General features: G+C 44.8%; 1 protein-coding gene across 1 annotated transcript in view; it reads right to left on the bottom strand.

Moving 5' to 3' along the window:
• The window catches only part of LOC146860510 (aminopeptidase N-like), a 438,299-nt gene that overhangs the window by 157,431 nt on the left and 256,472 nt on the right, over window positions 1-24,396 (bottom strand). The window contains exon 12 of the mRNA XM_085644422.1: window positions 9,962-10,101. Coding sequence (XP_085500548.1) covers window positions 9,962-10,101 — 140 coding nt within the window. The remainder of the gene's footprint in view (window positions 1-9,961; window positions 10,102-24,396) is intronic.

Genomic DNA, 24,396 nt, shown 5'->3' with positions numbered 1-24,396 from the left:
GAAAAAGTAATAGGGCAGTTGCGGTCCATTACCATTTCCTAGCTTAGGGTGGTCAGGGATCGGTTGAGACAGCCTGGCTTTGACAGATTCTGGTCAACTCAAACTAATGTTGCAATGGTCTCCAAGCAGGCATTGAAAAGAGCCTATTGACAAAACGTGGACCAAAACACTGTGAGTTCTTTTAGGATGGGCTCCCTCACCGCTTCTTTCTTGGAGTTCCAAATTGAATACTGCTTTGAACCACTTTTAGATGAGGTGCAACCCCCTATGCCAGAACCCTTTACTTAAAGTTTCGCCTAGGGATCCTCCCAATTCGGGCCTTTACCACTGCCCAAAGGTCTGGGAACATAGACTCATGCCCTTTCTGCCTGGGGTGGTTGAAGTGGTTGAACAAGTAATTCTATTTTGCCCAGCCTATCATGGTCCAAGGATAAAGTGGATTCTGCCACTTTGTTGTAATTTGGGTCTGAAGAATTACAGCATTGCCCTTAGAATACTCAGAAGTAACACAAGCCTGCTCATTGTCTTCGCATCTCAAGAAATCTGATTTTTATGTGGAGGTTAAGACAGAAAAAGGTGTACCTCTAATGCTGCTGTGTGCTAAGCGTTTTAACACATTTTATCCTGGTTTTACTGTATCATACCTAGTTGGTTCTCTTTTCTCTCTTTTATACACTTGTAGTTTATTTATTTTTATATAATCTGTATTTAAGTATTTATCTTGCACCTTTATGGCCCTGTAGGACGAAATAAAGATATTATTGATTGATTGAATGATCATTAGAAAATCCATTAAAACAACAAGGTTGTCAGTAATATGAATATACATTGTGAGAGGGGCATTTCATTTTTCCAGAACCATGTTATTAAGCTATGAGGCTGACATTAATAGATAGAATTACAGTTACAGTATATAAATGAAATATGAGATCATTTGTGAAGTATTCTGTTAATAAATGTATTCTCAAAACATAATTGGATGAAACGGTTCACCCAGCTATAGAACTAACAGATATTATTCTATGACTATAGATGGTTGGTATCCTCTCCCGATAAAAAGCTAGATTTGCAGAGATCATATAATTTAATATTCTTTTCAGTTGGCAACAACAGGAACCAGTAGAACCTGATATGGTTATTATGAATATTTGGTCTCTATGGTATGCAGTGCTCTAGCTAAATTGCAAGTGGCTCTGAAAGGCACATTTTAATAAATTATTATCTGTTGGACTTGACCTTTTTGCAAGGTCATCCTCAAACCTCTGCCTTAACCCTCCTGTTTTCTGAACCATTTGTTTGGCTTTTAGGACTCTGCACACTTTCTCACTGCTAACCAGTGCTAAAATGATTGTGGTCTCTCCATTAAACATGGCAAAATTGGATTCCACCTAATTGGCACATTTAATTTATATGTAAGTCCCTAGTAGAGTGGTACTACATGTACCCAAGTGGGCTTCTGTAAATTAAATGCTACTAGTGGACCTACAGCACCGATTGTGCCACCTACCTAAGTAGCCCTTTAAACATGTCTCGGGCCTGCCATTGCAGCCTGTGTGTACAGCTTTAAACTGCCACTTTGACTGGACAAATAAACCTTTTTACAAGCCCACACCTTCCTTTTTATTACATATAAGACACCCCTAGGGTAGGCCCTATACAGACCATGAGACAGGGTACAGTGTTTTTAAAAAGATGGTCATGTAAGTTTTAACATTAGGTTACCCTATTACACTTAATAGGTGATAACTTTCAATTGGGAACAGATTGGAATATCAAGTTTGGTGTCCAAAGAATTGTAATTTAAAACCGGCTTTAATGGTAAAGTTGGATTTTAAGTCACAATCCTGAAACTGCCACTTTTAAAGAGTTTACACTTTCTTGTCCCAACCATTTGGTACGTGCAGCCTGTATCCTGGGTAACATGACAAGGTGTAGCTGGCAGTTAGTATTTGTGTGTTGCTCCCAGACCGTGAGACAAAGAGAGAGGGGGAACTGGCAGGATGGGCCGTCTCTGACTTGATTAGAGGAAGGAGCTGTTACCTATCACACTTGTACATCACAAAGAGTTTGACCAGCACACTCACAAAGGGCTTTTACACTAGTTTTTTGTGACCCCCGAGTAGCTTTAGCCAGCGCTGGGAGCCAGGACATTTCACATACCTCTGAGATTGGAACCCCCCAGAACCTTCTCTTATTTCAAAGTGGGCCCCAGATATAAATAGTGGACCCTCAGACCCATCTCTTCAGTGCATCCCTGGACCTGTGAATACTACAGAAAAAGGACTGCTGTGCTGCTTTGCTGTGAGAAGGTCTGCTACTCTGCTGCCCTGCTTATTGAGAAGGGTGATTGGACTTGCACCCATCATACCAGGCTGAAGTGACTCCAAGGGCCAGCTGACTGACCTCCTGTTCTGAGCTATATGGACATAACAAGATCCAGAGGCTCCCTGCATCTACCCAACTGACCTGCTGCCTGGACCTGCCCGAGCCTTGCCTAATGGAGTGGGTACCTGATCCCCAAGAAGTACCCCTTAGGTCCTGGACCCCTGGTGTGACATCAGTTGTGCTCCCTCTGCAAGATAGGAGAACTCCTGATGTTTTGAGCTCTTTTCGACCACAAATGGGTCTCTTTCTGCCAGGATCTTGCCACTCACGCCACACGCCAACATTTAGTTCTGGTGAACTTAACTTTTCGTGCCACAGAGACCGAGATCTGTACCTTGCGCTACAGCATCAACAGCCTGTGGTGACCACCAACATGAACCTCCAGCAACGACCGTCCACGACGCCCAACCAAATCTTTGGGCTACAGCAAAGAACATCTGCAATGCCTGGCCCGCTCTTCTTGCTACATTGATGATAATCCATGACTCTCTCCCTACTTCTTGCAACATCCTCCACTGTAAACGGTACTCTTCGTTTTGGACATTAGAAGGTAACTCAGCTGGGCTATCCTGGTCCTTGTATCGGACCTGTGCTCCAGTGTGGCCAGCCTGAGGCTGTGACCCAGGTCTCCCACAACCAGATAATCATGAGCTGCTCTTTGTGCTTTTAGGAGCTATACTTGCCATAAACCTTTAAAATTGCATATCTTTGGTTCTACTAATTGGATTTTTGTTGTTTTGGTGTCAAATAATTTATACAATTCTGCTCTGTTTTCATAAGGTGGTGTGGGATTTTTCTTGTGTTGTGCTTTCATTTTATTACTGTTTGAAGTGCTGCATAAATACTTTACACATTGCCTCTAATTTAAGTCTGACTGCTTTTGTACCAAGCTATCAGAGTGTTAAGCACAGGTTAATTTGGGGGGTTTGTGACTTTAACCTAACAGGAATTGTGGCTTCTGCTTGAGGAGTATTTCATCCCCTAAGCCATGTACCCAATTTCCAACAATATACATATGGAAATATATTTGAATGATTTATGACTTTTCCCCTAATTCACTGAACATACTCAACATCTGCAGAAAGTGTTCTCTATCTTAAAGACACAAATGGTGCTATTGAGCAAGTAAAACATGTTCATCTGAGACATGTAGTAATCACAAAGATGATCTTTGACAAATAGGAACCCAACCCCATAAGTTGCAAGGGCAATTAAGCATGGATGATATAGTGCATGCAAAGTGCATGTAAAGACAAGTATCAGTAAATCAGATGATTTTTCTGTTCATTCCTTTCGCAAGTACTTTGATTAGCTCCTGAAAAAAGGCACAGGGTATACTGAAAAATATAGGTAGAGACAGTGTGAGAACTTTTCATTGTCCGGTTTAAGCGACACCACCATTTACTACTGAGTCATTAGTATAAAGAACACTGATCCCTGTCTTGAACCAAAGATTGCTGCTGGAATATGGAACCTGAAAAAAACAAAAACTACTGTGAAAGTTGTGCTCTTGGCACTTGAGAAATGACTAAGGTACACCTGCTTTCTCTGGACTTAAAGGCAATATAGGTATCACAGGATCCGACTTCCTAGAAGCCATTTAGGTGAGTCTGCCTGAGGAATTGGAGCCTGCTGGCCCTTGTACCCAAGCTGTGGATGTGTCAGATGGCCTTTTGTGGTCTCGGGGACTTAAATGAAAAGAATGACCTCTTTCCAGAAGAACCAATTGACTAGATTTTAGTATGGTACTATCCAAACACAGTCGTTGAGCTTGCCTTCTGTGTCCTGTGTTTTGGTACTGTAGTGGGTGTTCCTTGAAGTTGGTAGCTTCGAGAAGGACCAGGAAGAATAACTTCAGCAAAGGAAGACGCTGGCCCTTTGGAACTCTTCAAATTATGAATAACTGAAATTAGGTGTTGTTGAAGCAGTCCAAACACAGTATGAGCACAACAAACAAAACTATCTAGTTCACTCACCTCAGTGCTTTTGCTGCACTCCTTAATACTTCAGATGAAACTGTAACCTTTCACATATCTGCCCTCTTGTAGTCCAGCCTTGCCACAGCTTCTTGGCTTGTCCCAAAGAAGAATTTGGAGCTGTGAAAAGGTCCCAATTAAGAGAGCAAAAGTTGCACGATACCCTGGAGATGAGAAGGACTTTGGTTGCAAGGATTTAAAAGTTTTTGAGTTTAGAGTATTCGGTGTTGAAATTCAACACTTCAGCTAAAGCCTGAAATATATATTGGGAACTCAGGGAGCCCTCTCTGGGTACAGCATCCTGTGTTGTCTCACTCTGGAATTCTGAGCTTCTATAAAAAAAGACTAAGGCCGTCATTACCAGTGGCCTATTGAATTCCAGTATATAGGTAAATCCTGTAACCACACATACTGGGGTTGTGTGGCATACAACTCACCCCCACAATATACTCCAAGAGAATTTCAGCAGATCAAGCATGTTGAAATTTACTGTAGCCATAATGCCCGGCAAATACTGAAACAGGTGGATTTTGGTGCAGTAAGCACCAAAATCTGCATGTTGGGCCCAATTGTGTGGGCAAAATTCAGAATAGGTGATATTTATTGCATCCTGATCACTCCCAAGTGTTTGGACTGATGCTGCTGGTTTTTTGACTCTGAAAGTGCACTGAGTCCTGCTAAACCTGCCTCAGTGCCAGTGCCATGGCAATTAAACATGTATATGTCTAAATGGTTCACCCACAATTGGCACTGGTTAACTTACTTACTTATAAGTCCCTAGTATATGATACAAGAGGTACCATATACCAGAGACTCCTGTAAGTTAAAGTGTCCCTCATGGACGGCAGCACATATGATGCCACTACGAGTGGGACAAAGCAAAGCATGACTCCCAGCCCGCCGTTGCCAGCTGGCAGATAAGTTTTAAACTGCTAACTGAACACTGCTATTTAAAGTAATGGCAAAGTCCAAACCTTCTTTTTTAATATATGTCACCCACAAGGAAGACATATTGGCCCTAAAGGCAGGGTGCATTATATTAAAAAGATGGACATGTGCTTTAGTAACTTTACATGCCCTGACAATAAAAATCCTGCATTGTTGTTTTAACTGTGGAAAAGCTAGTAGTCTTATTGGCGAGTGCAGAGTTTAGAAGGTTGTCATTTTGTTTCCCAAAGTTTTTAGTGACCATTTACAGTTGCAGACAAGCTTCTGTCATCAAGACAGCCTTATGCTTCCTAGAAAGAGATGTGACTGACTCTCACGAAGGAACACAAAGGATCTACCAAGAGTAGAGGCGTGACCTCTTCCTGGAAGAATGAGCAGTTTGGGTGTGAGCCCCAAAAGGTGATCTTTAAATATAAAACCACCTTTTTAAGGGCAAATGGTAGTAACACATGAGAGAGGCTGCTTTTTAGTGTGGTAGTTCTTTACTGCAGTACCAACCATCGTACGTGGCCAGCAACTAGACTGTGCCCACGATCAGCAGCGGTACAACAAAGCAGAACTAAAATGTGGCACAGCACGGATAGGTAGAGAAGGAAGGCACAGCTTTCTAATGGAACCAAGTAACCAGAGAAACAAATAGAAGCATTAGTAGAAACAGAAATCAAAACATATTTATAATCTGGGTAGTTTGACATAGGGTAATGTCACATCAAGGACTGCAGTAGCGCCCCCCTTCAAAAGATAAACAGCAAATGAAATTAAGGTAATGCCATCAAACAAAATTCAAAAGGACACAGCCGTCCCGACAAACAATGACCAATCAACCATGGGGGGGGACAAAGGTGTAAAGAGGGGAGGGCGGGTGGGGTGAATGAGGATAGGTTGGGAAAGAAGCCAATACGTCCAACAGTTCCCCTTGCAATAACACATGTCTCGTTAGAGTCATGGGGGCGGAGCCCCATCAGTTAGGAAAGGTTCCCAAATATGAAGAAAAGTGTCAGCCTTGTCTTGGACCCCATAAATAAGACACTCAAATGTGGCTGTTTTGTACTTTTTGACAAGCTACTCATCATGCGTCGATCTTTGTGGCACTCTGCAGTGGTGTAGGACACAGATCTTTGCCACTGTGAGCCCTGTAGCTTGGAGGCTCCACCTCTGGATTGGCAAGCCAATGAGATCAGTTATGTCATGGAGCCAGACCAGCGGGAATCTATTACGCCTCGCTGAATGATAGGCTTAGCAGCACTGCACTGGGGCCTTGGAGCTCAAACCCATGAGAAGACATTCTATACAAAATCAGAGCGGGGCTTCTGGCTGAACTGGAGTAAAATATATCAGTGAAAGAGACGGAGCTCGCTGTAGTTATGTTCCATGTTTGGTAATCTCAAGATTCCATAGGGCCTACGAGCAATCAGTTTCTGAATTTTCAATCGTGGTCTCGGGTTCCCCCAGATAACAGATTTGATGTCTCCATTTCTTGGAACACAGACATCTGGACCACTAATGGCAGCATTCCCTGCACCTACAGGAAGCGCCGGATAATTACCATCTGGTCCATCGGTATCCTCCCCCAGAAAAAGAGATTGAGGTAGGCCCATTTTCATACTCTTATTTGTAGGCAGCTATAAGTGGGCATGAGGTGTCTGAGACCATCATCTCTAGCCACAGTTAACATACACCCGAGGTATACCATACGGATAGCCTATCATTGAAAGTTATAATCTGCTGTGGCTGCTTTCATGTTGACTTGAGAGAGTGGCAGACTTTGCTATCTGCTCCAGTTTATCCGAGAATCTGTAAATGTCAAGCAATCAGAGATGGTAGACATGAGAGCTGGTAAGGAAGTAGGTTGGTTAGTTAAGGGGAGCAGAATATCATTTGCGTACAGCAGGGTTTCCAAAGTGCCCGCTAGGGTAGGGACCCTAATAATGGAAGGGTGTTACAGGATCAAGTCTGCCAGGGGTTCCAAAGCAATGAGGAACAACAGCGGGAAGAGAGAGCAGCCCTGGTGCGTACCCTTCATAATTGCAAACGGATCTGAGAGAAAACTTCCACAGTTGACCTTTGAGTGCAAGTCTGAACCGCTGAAACATCCAGATGAGATAGGGTCACTCAATGCAGTCAACCACCTTTTCGCTGTCTAGCGGGAGAGCAATTCTCTCCTCCCTGGAATATTTAGAGAGCCACAGGATGCAGTAGAGGGTGTGTAGATGGTTGCGAGATGCCTACCAGGCACAAAGCCAACCTGGGAGTTGTGATTTAGGGTCAGGGGCACCCATTTAAGCCGTACCACCAATATTGCACCTAGTATCTGGGGGTGAATGTTTGATTCATTCAGCATTCAGTCCATCATTTGTTGCCGCAGCAATTTTTGCCCTAAGTGGTATGGGTATGCCCAGACATGGATCCCTTGCTCACTATGCCACTGGATTCAAGCAAGTCTGGCTGATGAGGGGGGTTACCCCAAAGCTGGCCCCAGGGTGCTTGTTTCCGGTTCAGGGAGGAGCTGGCTTTGCAGTTCGGGTTGGACTGTTCCTATGAGGAACAGGGTCAAGACTGATTTGCATATGACAACTACACCATACAGCAATCCACTTAGCCCCATGGAGCCCTCGGAGGCAATAGTGTCTAACCTTCGCAGTTGGAGAATTTCGACACTCACTTTAATGACTTAGGACCTTCTTTAGAGATGATGGGGCAGGTGCATAGCGATAAATTGGCGGTGCTCTTACTCTGCCAAAACTTGACTTTTCTCTGCCTCATCTGATAGACTCCGTTGGTTCCACCACAAGAAGTACTTAAAATTGTAGCTGTCTAGTACAGGGGTGTGAGGTGACAGTGGCAGTAGGCCCTACCTGTTGGAGCGACAGCCACTGATTGTTGCCTCACAGAACTGTCATACAATGCATGGTTGTCCCTGAAAGGAAAACACCATTGGTAGTTTTCCTATACTTTTCATTAACAAACCCTAGTGGTGAAGGTTTGTTGATGAAAAGCATAATAGATTGCCATGTGAATCAAAATACCATAGTGGGTCACTGGGCATGTGATTGTCATGAAATGAAATCTGCTACACATTGCTCTAGTTCCCCTTATCTAACTTCTACCATAATGGTGTTGATTATTTTATGAGATCTACCTCTTTTTACTAAATTGATTTCAAAATGTGTTTTGGATTTCTTGTACTTCAAATAAAAATATTACTTTGGTAGGATTTCATACTTTGCTCTCCTCCTTATACTAACCCATGACCACAAGCCAACCCACAACATGAAACTCTCATTGAATACCAGAATCGCCCTATCTTCGTACAACAAGAAGAGTGCTGATGGCAAAAAAATTCTAACAAGGCCTGGAACATTAGAGCAAACTTTAGCCCAATGCTAAGACAGTTGCAAGAATTATATGAAGTTCTAGAGAAAGCTGAAAACTGTTTTGCTTCTCTATGCCTTTCAAGCTAACATAATAGTGAATATTTAGTGTATGACAAGAATTAAAATAAATAAAATCTCTACAGCACACTGAAAATTTGCAAAACCTTTTTGTGTCATATCCTTTGCAACACCAGGAGTTCTGAATGGCCTCTTCTCCTTACCTGTTAGAGGAAGAACACTCCCTTGGGTATTTTGGGGCAGCAGGAACTGTAATGCAGCTGACTGGGTGGTGTAAAGTACCTGCCTACTCTACAATTAGGGGCCTACAGACAAGGTAAACTTAGTCATAAACACGTGTTCATGGCCAGATGTATCTTTTTTATGCCTGCCGTGAATTTGCATAGAAGGGAGATATCCGCCACAAGTGTAAAGATCTACACAATTGTAAATCCTACTCAAGGGGTGGGAAGTGAGTGCTACTTGGAAGCATATGCCTTTATGGGCATTCCCACTATCTGTTCTGACCACTTAACACCCTCTTAAATGGTTAGATATATTTACTCCAGTTAAGTGTTGACATAATTCTTCTTCCAGAGTTGGTAGAAAAAAGATTACTCCTTGATCTGGTGGGGGTGTAGAGGAAGGGGGTGCTTCATGGGGAATAATATTTCCAACCAGGTGAATAAAAGAATTTCAAAAGTGTGCGTGTGCACTGTGGATCCTCTTTCCCCTATGTGAACGTCTCCACCACAGGAATAGCTACCCAGTGGAAAAGTCACCTAACCATCCCAGAAACACCTGCACTTGGGGCAGCTTTCCAATCATATTACTGGGAATGTTGGTGAATAAGGAAAAGTTGTAAACATATGTGCAGATAGAGGTAGAGAGCTCCGTCTTTACCTGTCTGACTTGTTTTGTCAATAGGCCCCCTTCATATCTTAACGTCGATATCTTGTATCTCCTCCTTATCTAAGTACACATTCCTTCTTTCCCAGCTATCATAAATGTTAGAAGTAATTGATTTAAATGGTTAGAATAAGAAGAGAGAGGATCAATGTAGCAAAGTTGGAGGTGGACTTTCAGCATTATAAACTACATGAGTGGACATGTTTAGGACTTTTTCAAATGGTTCAATGTATTGTGTCGGAGGCCTAGGATGAGGCTGATTCAATACTGCTATTTGCTTACCAATGAACCCACTTTCTTGTGTATGGTCAGTCTACTTATGGAAATCGTATGCCAATTGTCAAACTAAGTCGTATATCTCAGAAAACTTACTGTATGATCCGAAGATAACTGCTGAAGAAGTCTGTCCCAGTTCTCTTGGTCGTAGTTTACTCTGAAATACACAGTGACGTTGAGGTTGGCCAGGACCCAATCAGAGCTTCCAGTGGACAGTTTAAATGCATTGTCGACAGCTAAAATAAAATGAATAGTTTTTATATTATTTTCCCCCATTTGCATAGATACAGAAGAAAAATAACTTCCAAAGAAGCCTAACAAAAAATAATCAAGTTGTCAGAGTTAGCCAATAATCTTTGTAATATCTCAAACAATAGGCAAAGAGGGAAACATGGGAAACCCTCTTCCAATATGTCAAAACAGCAAAATAAACCCCAATCTTCATGGATGTGCTGGTATTAAACCAATTGCAAACATAATGTTCTCTGTAAGAACGAAGCTTACTTGAGTAGAATATATCAGTCTTCATTGAGGCAAATTGCATTGGTGATCAACTATTATACTCATGGGTCAACAGAGACCAATCTAGATCCTAAGGTGGTAAAAGAGGAGACACATTCTGGGATAAACATTCGGAACCCCAGATACAGAAAGTTACTAGGTACCGGACTTCTTATCATTCGGGATTAGCAGCAAAAACATGGGAGCCCTAGCGAAGTAAGGGGTATACACTGGCCGGGTCCTGTGGAAATGGCAATGAGATATGTTGAGCCCGCTTTAACTTTGGTCTAATGGGGCTCTTTTTTTTAACATGTACAAGGGATGAACCATTTATAGAAACACTCAATTACCTGGCTCTAATGCAATCTTTCCATACACCAATAGACAACACACTACTGCAGTAAGGACTAGGTTCACTGATCGAATTTCTCAAAGATGTGTTTTGCTGGGAAAGATTCCCTGAGAGTATGATGTTGGAAAAGACGTCCAGTTTGTCAGTCTAGAAAGTGAATGTTTCCTAAAGTCTGTGGAGATGTAGAGGTAGGGGCCGGTATGAGTCGAACTGTGGAAGCCAGATTAACTTGTGTTCAAAAGAAGATAATGCAGCAAATGGGCCACCCTGCATGGATGCAGACCGCAGGTAACCCACCAATACTGATTGCAAACTATACATTCCAAATCTCACAACAAATTCTAGAACCTAAATGTGGCATTCCAATACAAGAGAATTTTGATTACAGACACATAGGATATTACACCATAGACAAACTAACTGCACAACACACATACAAAGACAAGACATACAAATATAGGAAAGTGGATTATTAGTAGGTGGGCAGGGGTATTAACCTTTAGCTAGTACTACCACATTCATTGTGGTCCAGTCAAGTCTCAATAAATAAATCCATGCTAAACCCTGCGTAGCTTAGCAAGCGAGCAGTCAGGCTTTAATTCGTAGACAGGTATGTGTAAAGCATTTAATATCACCAAAATTGTAAATCCGTAAAAGACAAAACAAAATAAAAATTCAACACCAATTTATAACAATAGAGAATATGATTTACCTTTAAAATGACACCAAAACAGCAAACATCAAATGTAGGGAATAGGAGATATGAATTTTTAAAGATTAAATCAAAAATAGTGCATTCTAGTGCCATAAACCGCTCTGGCCAAAGTCAAGGTTTTAGGCCGACCGCGATAGAGTGCGGGTCGGGTAGGCTGAGTGCAATGTACAGGTCAAAAGTTTTGCTTCTGACCTAGTCTTTTTCTCTGAGCTTTTTTCTCATCAACAGGCTTGTCGGCCGGTCCTAAGGATTCTCAGATCCGAAGTTTGATTTGACAAAGGGAGTTTGTTGCAGTGCGATGCCTCGCAGAGTCTCTGGCAGTCTTTGTCCTTGATGACAAGGAGATCCAGAGCGTTCAGCAGGACAAACCAGCATGGTAAGGCCGATTCTCAGTCAATGTCGAGCCGGTCTCCTCCTGGAGTTTCTCTGCAAAACCTTTCAGAAAGTTTCTTTCCTTGCAAATCTTACAGTTTCTTGGGTTTTGGGGGGAAAATAAGTGTCTACTACCTCAGTCCAAGAGTTCAGAGACTCTGGATTGCCTCTTGCAGCATAGGACACAAGTTCCCACAATGCACCTCAGCAGTCTAGGAAAAATCCAGTTGTAACTCCCTAGACCCCTTCCTCATCCTGGCTTTTCTAGGAAGCAAATCTCCTCCAACAAAATGACTGTAGTGTTTCAGCCCCAGGCCTCTTCTACCTACTCAGGGAGAAACTTGGCTCAGGCTGTCAAAGGCTGGCCAATCAGAAGAGGCTGCTACAGTGCTGCTTTAGGTAACTTCAGGATAGTAAGCTCTGAAACCACTTTCCCATAATAGTTAAATCCCACCTTGGCAGGTTGTTGGACTTCATGTGACCATTAATTTTCTAATTTGAATGATATTGCTATCTAGCTCCAAAGCAATGATAGACTTTATAAAGTTTAATAAAGCCCTCCCCATTTTAGCCTATGGGTTAGCAGCACTACAAGAGGGAAAAACAACTTTGGCTGTTTTCCTTTACCAAGGCATATTAAACATCTTTTAAATTGTCCCTGCTTTTTATACCAATGCACCGTACCCTTGGGGCACCTAGGGCAGACCTTGGGGGTGACTTATGAGTAATAAAAAGGAAATATTGGACTTTGGAAGTACTTTTAATTCCAAAGTCAAATTTGGACATAGTTTTTATTAAAATCCAGCCTGCAAAATGATGCCAGAACCCACAGCAGTGCATACTTAAGTGCACTAAGTCCACTGGGGTCTCCCTACACCTACATGCCCCACCATATACTAGGGACATACAGGTAGGATGTCTAGGCAAATTAGAATTATAGCAATGACAATTTAACTTTAGAGGACAGAACACTGGCCCTGGGCCTCGTTAAAAGGGCACTTTCAGTGTCAGTAACTAAGGGTGGGCAGACAACTCCGTTCCGCCCACCGAATGTGTTGAGATTTGCCCTTCGCCTTCTGCGATAATAGGCATAGAAACAGGGCAAATCTCCGCACACTCGGGGGCATAACGGAAGTTGTCCACCCGCCCGCCTCCCGCCCGCCTTAAATACATTAGAATAACAATTGTTAAGAGTAACCTTACCTTGCGCAGGCTCCCACGCTTGCGCAGTTCCCAGAAGAAGACGCGCTGCAGAAGGATCAAAGTCTGGGGACGCCGCCGATAAGGTAAGGTTACTCTTAACAATTGTTATTCTAATGTATTTAAGGCGGGCGGGAGGCGGGATGTGCGTAAGGGAACTATGATGAGAGTGCGGAGATTGGTTTCATCTCCGTGCCTGCGTAGGTCCCTTATGCACATTACGCCCACCCTTATCAATAACAACCAGCAGCAGTCATAAAATGGGGTTGATCAGGGCAAACAGGATGACTTTCCTACACAAACCAATTGCACACTACAGAATTCCCAAATGAAATAACACATGTAAACCAACAACTCAGTCACATAGGAGATAGAAATTATCAGCTACCTAAAGCGTACATGGTGTCTAGACATATGTCCTCTCCTGCATAGTGCACTTGCTACTGTCACCTCTGCAGGCCAAGATGGAGACTTCCCTCCCTGCCAGAATTCTCACCTTCTCACCACATCCATCCCAGAAGCATTTTCTGTCTTGGAACCAGGAAGAAATTCCTGGATCTTTACAAGCTTGGAACAAGTCCACTAATGTCTCCCATTCAATCTCACCAAACTATCACAAACCTTATCCACCACCAACGGCTCACCAAAATACTACAAGTCCCCTTAAACATATGTCCATTTCTTATGGCACACAACAACCCCAATCTCTTCTGATTATTTTGTGTGGCTTCCACCTTGGTTCTCATAGTGATGACCTCAACAGGGCATTCACCACTAACACCTATAACTTCTACATCCAGACTCGACTTAGTTTTGGCATTTGTTTTCTCCCCCTATGTAGTTAAAAAGAAGGAACTCCTGTAACTGAATGCAGCGTACTGTGATAGAACCACAGCATGGTCCTAACTGTACTGATCATATTACATGTATTCTCAATGCTCTTTGTATACATTCTCCCACCACATGTGTCATCTTCTCAACAACTGGATTGCAGTTGGTAAAATTAACTCTTAAGATGTTTCACACCCACAGACTTTAGGAAACATTCAATTTCTTGACTAAGGCAAACCCAATGATATACTCTTCATCAGCAGTATTCTGTATAAGTACAGCACTTAGTTCAACACCACTGGCATCTAAGGTAACCACACACAGCAGAGCAGGATCATAGGGTCTGTGGGCCTTCACACCAGTCTGCCCTTCCTTAACCTATTAAAAGGCCTTCTCACACTGTGCATCCCACTTCAATTGAACATCTCTTCGCAATATGTTAGTAAGGCAGCAAACATGGGGCATGCTCGGGTACAAACCAGAAGTAGAATTTGCACAACCTGAGAAAAGCTTTGTCTATATCAGTGTGATTATCGTAGGCCTCAATCAATCAATAAAATAATCAATCATTTATGATGTGTGGCAAATCACCTGTTAGGGTCTCAAGGAGCTGGAGCTGCTAGTTGCTTCATGGTGCTCTGTTCATTTGAACAGCCGGGTCTTGAGTCCTTTCCTGAATTCCCAGAGCTATGTGGTGGTTCTATGGTTCAAGGGAAGGCTTTGGCCGCCAGGTGTGAGAAGAAGCATTTTTTGCTGATGCCTCAGCGGATCTGGTGGTGTCTATGAGGAAGTGGGAAATGGATTGTAGGCATTTGGTCGGTTTGTGGAAGATCATGCGTTTGTTGATGTATGCTGGTCCTTCATTGTGCAGAGCTTTGTATGTGTGGGTCAACATCTTGAACTGGCATCTCTTCTGAATCGGGAGCCAGTGTAGCTTCTTGAGGTGCAGTGTGATGTTGTTTCATCTGGGGAGGTTGAGACTTGCCACTGATTTTTGTATTGTCTGTAGTCCTCCAGGAGGCATGCAGTGATTCCTACATAGAGTGTGTTCCCATGGTCCAGTCTGCTGGTTATGAAGGCCTGCATGTTGGTCCTTCTCGTGTTGATTGGTAGCCACCTGAAGATCTTGTGGAGCATGCGTAGGGTGTGCAAGAAGGCGGATGAGATTATGTTAACCTCTTTCTTCATAGCTAGCTCGCCGTCCAAGATGATTCTGAGGTTGCGGGCATGGTCTGTGAATGTGGGGAATGAGCTGAGCTTAATAGGCCACCAAGCGTCGTTCCATGGCAAGGTGTTGTTCCCAAAGATGAGTACTTCTGTCTTGTACGAACTGAGCTTGATGCAGTTGTTCTTCATCCAGTTGGTCACGATCAGCATATATCTGTGGAAGATGGCTGTGGTGGTGGAGGGGTCTTATGACAGCGAGAGGATGAGCTCGGTGTCATTGACCTAGGGTATGATGTTGACTCCATGCGATCTGACGATGTTGGGCATGGGGGTCATGTACATGTTGAGGGTGGGTGGAATCTGTTGAGCAGGATGTGATGGTAGATGGTGTCGAACATGGTTGACAGGTTAAGGAGGATGAGGGCTGCCATTTCATGCGGTCAAGGAGAACCCTGATGTTGTCGGTGACTGCACTCAGGGCTGTCTCTGTGCTGTGGTTGGCTCAAATCTGGATTGAGAGGGGTCCAGGAGGTTGTTATGTTCCCGGTGGTCGTAGAGATGCTAGTTGATTGCCTTCTCGATAACCTTTGCTGGAAAGGTGAACACTGAGATGGGCTAGTAGTTCTTCTGCTCTGCTTGGCCATCGGATGATTTCCCATCCCATTGTGTGAGAATACACAACCCAGATACTCTGTTGCTTTAAAATCTCACATTTCGCCTTCTTGAACACTACCTCTTAATCTGGCAAACACCTGGCATTCACTCTAACATCCTATGAGGTTCATCCTTAGTCTGGGCAAAGACTAACACATCATTTTGAAACACAAGACCACCTTCAATATTCTCAAACATCAGTGAGCCTCTGAAAGGAAACATTGTGGCTGCTGAAGCCACCGAATCAGAGTGCGGTAAGGCTGGTATGAGCCAAATGGCAAAACAAAAGCAGTGTAAGGCCAAAAGTTCCAGATCAACTTCTACCTGATGGAAATAAGAGGCTAAGTTTAACCTTCTAAAGAAATTTGCTCCTCTGACCATTGTCAGGATTTTATTTGGGGAAGGGATGCGAGTCCACCCATTACGCCTTGTTAAGACTGCACATATCCACACACAAGTGAAGGTTCCCATTGTGTTTACTCATGATCACCAATAGGGTCAATGATACCATGATCGCAGAACAGTTCTAGTTGTTGTCTGAGGTCATCTGGAAAACTGAGTGGTATCTCTTAGGCTTAACCAGTGTGGCACCATCCTTTATTCTGATGCAATATCTTAACCCCGCTATCTTCCCAATCTTCCCAATGCATAAAAAATATGATCAAATAAGAGCTTCTAGGTGGCCCAACGCTGAAACAAAGCTAGTCACCAAAAAAGAGGCCAATGCGTATGAGTTGAATCTATGAAGCCAGATTAACTTGTTGGTTTGTTACAAGATATTGCAGCAAAACAGGCCTCCTTGCATGTGCAGAGACTGCATGTAATCCACTAACAGTTATCATTTCAAATAATGCATTTAAAAGCTAACAACAAATTCTAGAACCCAAATGTGGCATACCAATAAATGTTGAACACACACACACAGATGTTAAAACAAAGTCTTTTGTTTTTCACATGGACAGGGGATACACCATGCATATAAACATTCACTTACACAGCCCTAATACATTCTAAACCTTACACATCTCACCACTACAATGAGGCGCCCTATCTCCAGCTCTATCACATGCACCATTACTGTTGAAGTAGCAGGGCTAGGTTCAAGTAGACGTCGCCACACTAGCACAGTTTGATGGCTAAATGCGAAGTGGGTCGCACACCGCTCGTCATACTACCAAATAGCCCCATAGGATTCTGGAGGATGTAGTGACAGCGGCGGGTACACCTATGCCACGAGTAAAAAGTTTAAAATGCCATCCCTGGACACGTGTTTCGAGGTAATTGCCTCTCGTCAGCAGGGAGCAGGTACGTATGCGGGGTGCAGTAGACTGCCAAAAATTATCAGGTATAGTACCTCTCACGGCGCACGGGTGCGGGATCCGGGCTCGTCAACCCATAGCTCAGGGAGCTTTAAATACAAAATGCGAAGTGGGTCGCACACCGCTCGTCATACTAGCAAATAGCCCCATAGGATTCTGGAGGATGTAGTGACAGCGGCGGGTACACCTATGCCACGAGTAAAAAGTTTAAAATGCCATCCCTGGACACGTGTTTCGAGGTAATTGCCTCTCGTCAGCAGGGAGCAGGTACGTATGCGGGGTGCAGTAGACTGCCAAAAATTATCAGGTATAGTACCTCTCACGGCGCACGGGTGCGGGATCCGGGCTCGTCAACCCATAGCTCAGGGAGCTTTAAATACAAAATGCGAAGTGGGTCGCACACCGCTCGTCATACTAGCAAATAGCCCCATAGGATTCTGGAGGATGTAGTGACAGCGGCGGGTACACCTATGCCACGAGTAAAAAGTTTAAAATGCCATCCCTGGACACGTGTTTCGAGGTAATTGCCTCTCGTCAGCAGGGAGCAGGTACGTATGCGGGGTGCAGTAGACTGCCAAAAATTATCAGGTATAGTACCTCTCACGGCGCACGGGTGCGGGATCCGGGCTCGTCAACCCATAGCTCAGGGAGCTTTAAATACAAAATGCGAAGTGGGTCGCACACCGCTCGTCATACTAGCAAATAGCCCCATAGGATTCTGGAGGATGTAGTGACAGCGGCGGGTACACCTATGCCACGAGTAAAAAGTTTAAAATGCCATCCCTGGACACGTGTTTCGAGGTAATTGCCTCTCGTCAGCAGGGAGCAGGTACGTACACATACAGACCTGCTCCCTGCTGACGAGAGGCAACTACCTCGAAACACGTGTCCAGGGATGGCATTTATTTAACACTCGTAGCATAGGTGTACTCGCCGCTGCTACTTCATTGTCCAGAATCCTATGGGGCTACTTGCTAGTATGACGAGCGGTGTGCGACCCACTTAATGGTTGACTGTAAAGCTCCCTCGAGCTAAACGGCTGACGAGTCAGGATCCCGCACCCGCGCGCCGTGAAAGGTATTTAACCTTGTATATTTGGCAGTCTACTGGCACCCCACATACAGACCTGCTCCCTGCTGACGAGAGGCAACTACCTCGAAACACGTGTCCAGGGATGGCATTTATTTAACACTCGTAGCATAGGTGTACTCGCCGCTGCTACTTCATTGTCCAGAATCCTATGGGGCTACTTGCTAGTATGACGAGCGGTGTGCGACCCACTTAATGGTTGACTGTAAAGCTCCCTCGAGCTAAACGGCTGACGAGTCAGGATCCCGCACCCGCGCGCCGTGAAAGGTATTTAACCTTGTATATTTGGCAGTCTACTGGCACCCCACATACAGACCTGCTCCCTGCTGACGAGAGGCAACTACCTCGAAACACGTGTCCAGGGATGGCATTTATTTAACACTCGTAGCATAGGTGTACTCGCCGCTGCTACTTCATTGTCCAGAATCCTATGGGGCTACTTGCTAGTATGACGAGCGGTGTGCAACCCACTTAATGGTTGACTGTAAAGCTCCCTCGAGCTAAACGGCTGACGAGTCAGGATCCCGCACCCGCGCGCCGTGAAAGGTATTTAACCTTGTATATTTGGCAGTCTACTGGCACCCCACATACAGACCTGCTCCCTGCTGACGAGAGGCAACTACCTCGAAACACGTGTCCAGGGATGGCATTTATTTAACACTCGTAGCATAGGTGTACTCGCCGCTGCTACTTCATTGTCCAGAATCCTATGGGGCTACTTGCTAGTATGACGAGCGGTGTGCGACCCACTTAATGGTTGACTGTAAAGCTCCCTCGAGCTAAACGGCTGACGAGTCAGGATCCCGCACCCGCGCGCCGTGAAAGGTATTTAACCTTGTATATTTGGCAGTCTACTGGCACCCCACATACAGACCTGCTCCCTGCTGACGAGAGGCAACTACCTCGAAACACGTGTCCAGGGATGGCATTTATTTAACACTCGTAGCATAGGTGTACTCGCCGCTGCTACTTCATTGTCCAGAATCCTATGGGGCTACTTGCTAGTATGACGAGCGGTGTGCGACCCACTTAACAGTTTGATGGCTAACATGCAAGTGGACTTATGGCAAAAACAATCTCCTGCTTCACTAGGCCTCCCATGTTTTCAGAGAGAGGGCAAATAATGAGCATCCCAGGACCCAGTAACTTTCTGTATGTCAAGTCCTTATTATCCATACCATAAGGTGTCTCCTCTTTTACCACCACAGGACCACATCTGATTCCTGCTGATCCAGAGGTACAGTAAAGGATTGCCATTACAGGCCATGACATATATACGTTATTGTTTATGGTTATTTCACAAAGCTTTACAATATTTGAGCAATGAATACAAACAAATAGACAAATTCTGACACGTAGCACAAGATAAAATGTAAACATGTTCGATTGCAGGTAAAAATAGCACCACATTAATGTGTAGTTACTCTTAATCAAAATTGTGTGACCGGCTATTAAAAAGGAGCAACAAATTATTAATTGGTTACGATAACACAGGTATAATGCAAAATTCTTGAAATTACTACATTTTTGGTTGATGTTATAAGGAGAAAACTAAAATTGTGCCTGAAAGCGCAAGGGATTGATGAAAATGTTTATATGCAATATAGTGGCAACCTAGTCTAGCATGTTATGGAATTTTAATAAAAAATAAAGCAGCATGGAGGGCCTAAATATTAATGTGATTTCAGTAAGGTGCAAATATTATGGTGTGGCCTGATTTACCAAAAAATTCAGTTACAGATAAAAACAGCAAAAAGATTGTGATTTGTAGCAGCATGTGAGTTCATTAAGGTGCAAATAGTACAAAACTTCAGATTTTTACTGATGGTTTACTATAAAAACAACTAACTGGGAAAAGATCTACATACATTTTTAATAAAGTGCAAATGCTATTGGCCTGATCTATTACATCATTTAATTGTGGCTGAAACTAGCAGGCTGAGCTTTAATTGTAGCAGCATGAGGTTTCAGTAAAGTTCAAAGGCTGTATAACAACTGATATTTTACAGATAATGGACTCTTAAACACAACTAAAAGTGTCTTGGACCTAGATTGGTAAAAACAGCATTTTACATACCCTGTCTTATAGTTGAAAACGGCAGGGTGTCTTTAGTTATAAGCAGCATAGGATGTCAATAAAGGGCAAGTACTAGGAAACAACTAGTTTTTACAGGCAGTCAGCTCTAAAGAATGCAAGAAAAAAAATATCCTAGACTGGGATTACAGAGGACAGCATTTTGAACCCCATGCCGGTTGAATGTATTTCCTGCTGTGGTGACAAACCAGGTATACAAGATATTCACCACCATGTTGTCTGGGTTCAAAGAGGCAATGATTGCCTGCCGGCAGGTACGGACACCCAGTGTTTTCCATTCTCTTCGTACACTGGCCCAGGGTTCTTTAAGCAATGCTGGACGAGTGATTCCTCGCTGGTCCCACAGCCTCTGCAGGTTATGCTCCCACTAGTGCAATTCTGACTGGCTATATGTTAAAGGAAGGGCTACTCTCCTAGCTTAAGGGCCATCAATCTTATTTTCCAATGAAGGGCATAAGATCAGAGCAAATAAGATGCTGTGGTGGCTGACTGGTACCCGACAATGATTGACCAGGCATGTCGGCGTTTGGCATGTTGTGCCCTATCTGAGTGAAATGACCAGAGATGGGTGATCATCCTTATACACGTTTTGAAATTTTGTTTAGTTGGATTACTATCCCAAAGATCTTTTGCTTCCAGGAGCTGCAAGCAGTCTTCTAGATGCCGATGATGTGTTGGACCTAGTTGGCTATGGCTAATTTCAATCCATAGGAATGCCTCTAAACTGCCAGGCCTAGCCCTTCATAACTTGTTGCTCAAATTGAAATAAGCACCGGCCCCTGCCACCTCCTAGTCTGAGAGGCGAAATTCAAGTCTGACCTGGGCAGGGGATGAAGATTTTAGTAATCAGAATACTTGCTTATATATTTTTACAATGAGTTTGTTCAACAAGTTGGAGTCTTTTCCTAGCATCATTTCTCAGCCTTAGGTTAAGGAGGGAAGAACTTTAGCCCTCATGACTAAAGGAGGAAAGCTGGGGCCCAATAAATGTTTCGCTAATTTTCAAAGCGTCACCTGTCAGAGATTTGTCTCCGACCGCTTGTTGCTGTTTCAAAAAGGAACATCTGGTGTCAATGTGGACCCATAAATATTTGTAAGACAGGTCTGTTGTGATACTTTTGCTGCGGTAGGACCATCCTCCTCCTTGATGTTTTCTCCGCCCGTATGTTAAAACCTTGGTTTTGGTCAGGTTCACCTCCAGATTATTGGCGGTTGTGTAAATACACAGTTGGTCAAGAAGTAGCTGAAGGCCTAGCAGCAGTTTGCTAATCTGGGTACCACCAATTTTTGGGGAGTTACTGTTAATTATATTGAGGGACTGCAATAAATCTGCAATAAATAAGTTAAAAAGCAGGGGGGGCAACACGCACCCCTGTTTCACTCATCATGATGTCATTATTTTCCTAGAAATGTGTGCTCCTTCACCCAGTTTAATGTGGATCTATGTATTGGTGTGGAGCTGGATGATGGCTTCCAATGCGGGCAGGGGTATCCCCCATTTCTGTAACTTGGCCCACAGTAGACCCCTTGGCACTCGGTCAAACACCACTTTGAAATCAACAAAGCAGATGTGTATTAGAAATTTTGAAGCTGCGGCTTTGTCCATCAGGACAGATATTGCAGTAAGATTGGATAAAGTCCCTAATTTGGCCACAAACCCTGTTTGGTTAAAGGGGAGTAACTGTTTTTGTGCCACCCATGACGTAAGGTGGTCCAGCAACAAACTGGCATATTATTTGGCGCCAGTATCGAGGAGGGCTATCAACCTGTAGTTTTTTGGTATCTGATCTTTACCTCCTTATTTATTTATAAATCTGTTTATTGAAGGTTAAAGAAGCGTACAGTACATTATAAAGTCTGAACGACATATATTGACATTTGTACCGCTGTTATGTACCTGGGCGAGTGTACATTGGTTTGGTGGGGAGTGGATACACCTCCTAATCACTTGTCGGCATTGGAGGCGTCTCAATCATGGTGACAACTATAAGTCGCTTTTGGTATCATACCATAGAAGGAGACGACCCCAATTGAAGAGTATTAGCACTCCACCCACTTTCGCCCAGCATGCCTCCATAAACAGTTAGCAAACCATGGAATAACAGGGGCCGGGCTTCAAATGCCCAACCAAAACAGCAACAGCAGCAGAGTCCGACTTGTGTTCTAGTATCGCCTGTCTATGCCCCTTAGGTCCCCCCTCCCATCCCGATGCCCCATATACAAGCTGTTTCACGGACAATGTCACATTTGCTTTTGCGCCCCACCTAGCCGGCTATGCACTTGCTATCGTACGCCATGCCACTTATCTGGATTGACTAGTTCCAGGTCCTCCTATGAGGGTGCCCCCGTCACGCGCCTGACAGGCCTCTGTGGGATCCCCATCTGATCGCATCATGGTCTGCAAAAGCGCCTCCCACTGAGCTGCTAAAGGCGTCTTCCTGAGGCCTAGCGTTTCCTCCCTCAGGAGGGCCATGCCCTCCGCCTTAGCCCACACCAGGAATTAACCTCGCCATGCCCGCGCGTGTGGTGGATCAGTCGCTTTCCAGCGTTTAGTGAGCAGCCGCTTTGCCACCACTAACCCCAGGTCGATGAACCAAGAGGTAACTTTCATGGAAGGAGTTCTGTGAAAGAGGTGTAACAGGGAGGTTGGCCATTCGAACGGGATATTGCGACCTGTGCACCGGCAGAGCGCCTCCTGCACTGCCTGCCAGTATGAACGCAATACGGGACAGCTCCACAATGTATGGATTAGGCCGACGTCTAGCTCCGCACAGCGAGGGCAGCTCGCATCCGTACGGTGGAAGTATCTATTGATGGATGCGGGCGTGAGGTACGCTCTATGTAAGATGAAGAATTGTATTTGGCGGAACGCATGTTCCTAGGGGACTTCGTCAGGCCCTGCAGCGCCCTGTCCCATTCCTTGTCAGCCATGGGCCGGGCCAAGTCCGCCTCCCACTTATGACGCAGCAGAGCCAGACTGATCGCCGCATGTGTGCGCAGAGATGCCGCAAACCACCAAACCAGATGTCTCCCCCGCCCCATTACATGGAGATATTGCATCGTGAGATGTTGTTCCGGTTCCTCCCTGAGGTCTCCCCAACAGCTCGTGAGCGTCACCATCAAAGACCGATGATGAAGAAAGTGTCCGGGAGCCAACCCCGTCTCCTCCGCTAGGACGACGAACGAGAGGAGGGCACCCTCCCGGTAAAGATCCCCCAGCGTGTGTATGTCTACCGCGCTCCAGTCCGCGAGTTCCGAGGCACTAAGCACCCCTTGCCCGCTAGGAGAACCTTCGAGCGGTATGGCCGGGGCATAAGGAGTCCAGGTGAGGTAGAGGCTACGGCGGTAGCATTTGTAGGCCACCACCACGAGGAAAGGCACAGGCCTCGATACTTTCGCGGCCGGGTGAAAAAGCTTAATGATGTCTGCTAAAGGGAGGGGGGTGCAGCAGTCGCAGTATCATCACGTTCTCTATCTGCCAACCACCGGGCTATCCACTGCAGCTGCGCAGCCAGGTAATAAGGCTCAAAGTATGGCATTGCAAGTCCCCCCTGGTCTGTGGGGAGGTACAGCTTGGGTAACGCAACTCTATGGCGTGCATTACCCCATAGAAAGTCCCGAAGGGACCAAGCAAAGGCTGCGAAAAAGGATGCCGGGATATAAATGGGCAGGTTGGCGAAGTAGTACAGGAGTCGAGGTAAAATCACCATTTTGACTAAGGCGACTCGTCCCGTGAGGGTAAGTGTACCCCAGAACCGCATCTGAGTCTTGACTGCTGCCACGGCCCTGCCCAGGTTGCACTCCACAAGATCCGCCTGCTGACGATATATCTGGATACCCAGATAACGGAAGGTGTCCTGCCGCCATTGGACCTGCACACCCCCAAGATGATTGTTCGGATCTTGAGTGTCGGCTCGAAACGCATACAAACAGGACTTAGCGGCGTTTACCCGAAGGCCTGAAAGAGCAGCGAAGCCGAGTAGAATGCGCTCCAGTTCAGCCGGGATGTGAGCCACATCTCTGACAAAGACCAACACGTCATCCGCATAAAGTGATACCTGATGCGTTGCATCGCCCAGGGGGATACCATCAGTCAGCTCCCTACGGAGCGTGGCGGCGAGGGGCTCTATTGCTAGCGCAAACAGGAGGGGTGAGAGCGGGCACCCCTGTCTGGTGCCACGGCAGACTGGGATGGCGTCGGAGATGTACGGCCCGGTTCTCACTCTCACCGTGGGG

Source organism: Triturus cristatus, chromosome 3_1, assembly GCF_964204655.1.
Source record: "Triturus cristatus chromosome 3_1, aTriCri1.1, whole genome shotgun sequence".
Taxonomy (NCBI): Eukaryota; Metazoa; Chordata; class Amphibia; order Caudata; family Salamandridae; genus Triturus; species Triturus cristatus.
This window is presented reverse-complemented; position numbering and strand designations above follow the sequence as displayed.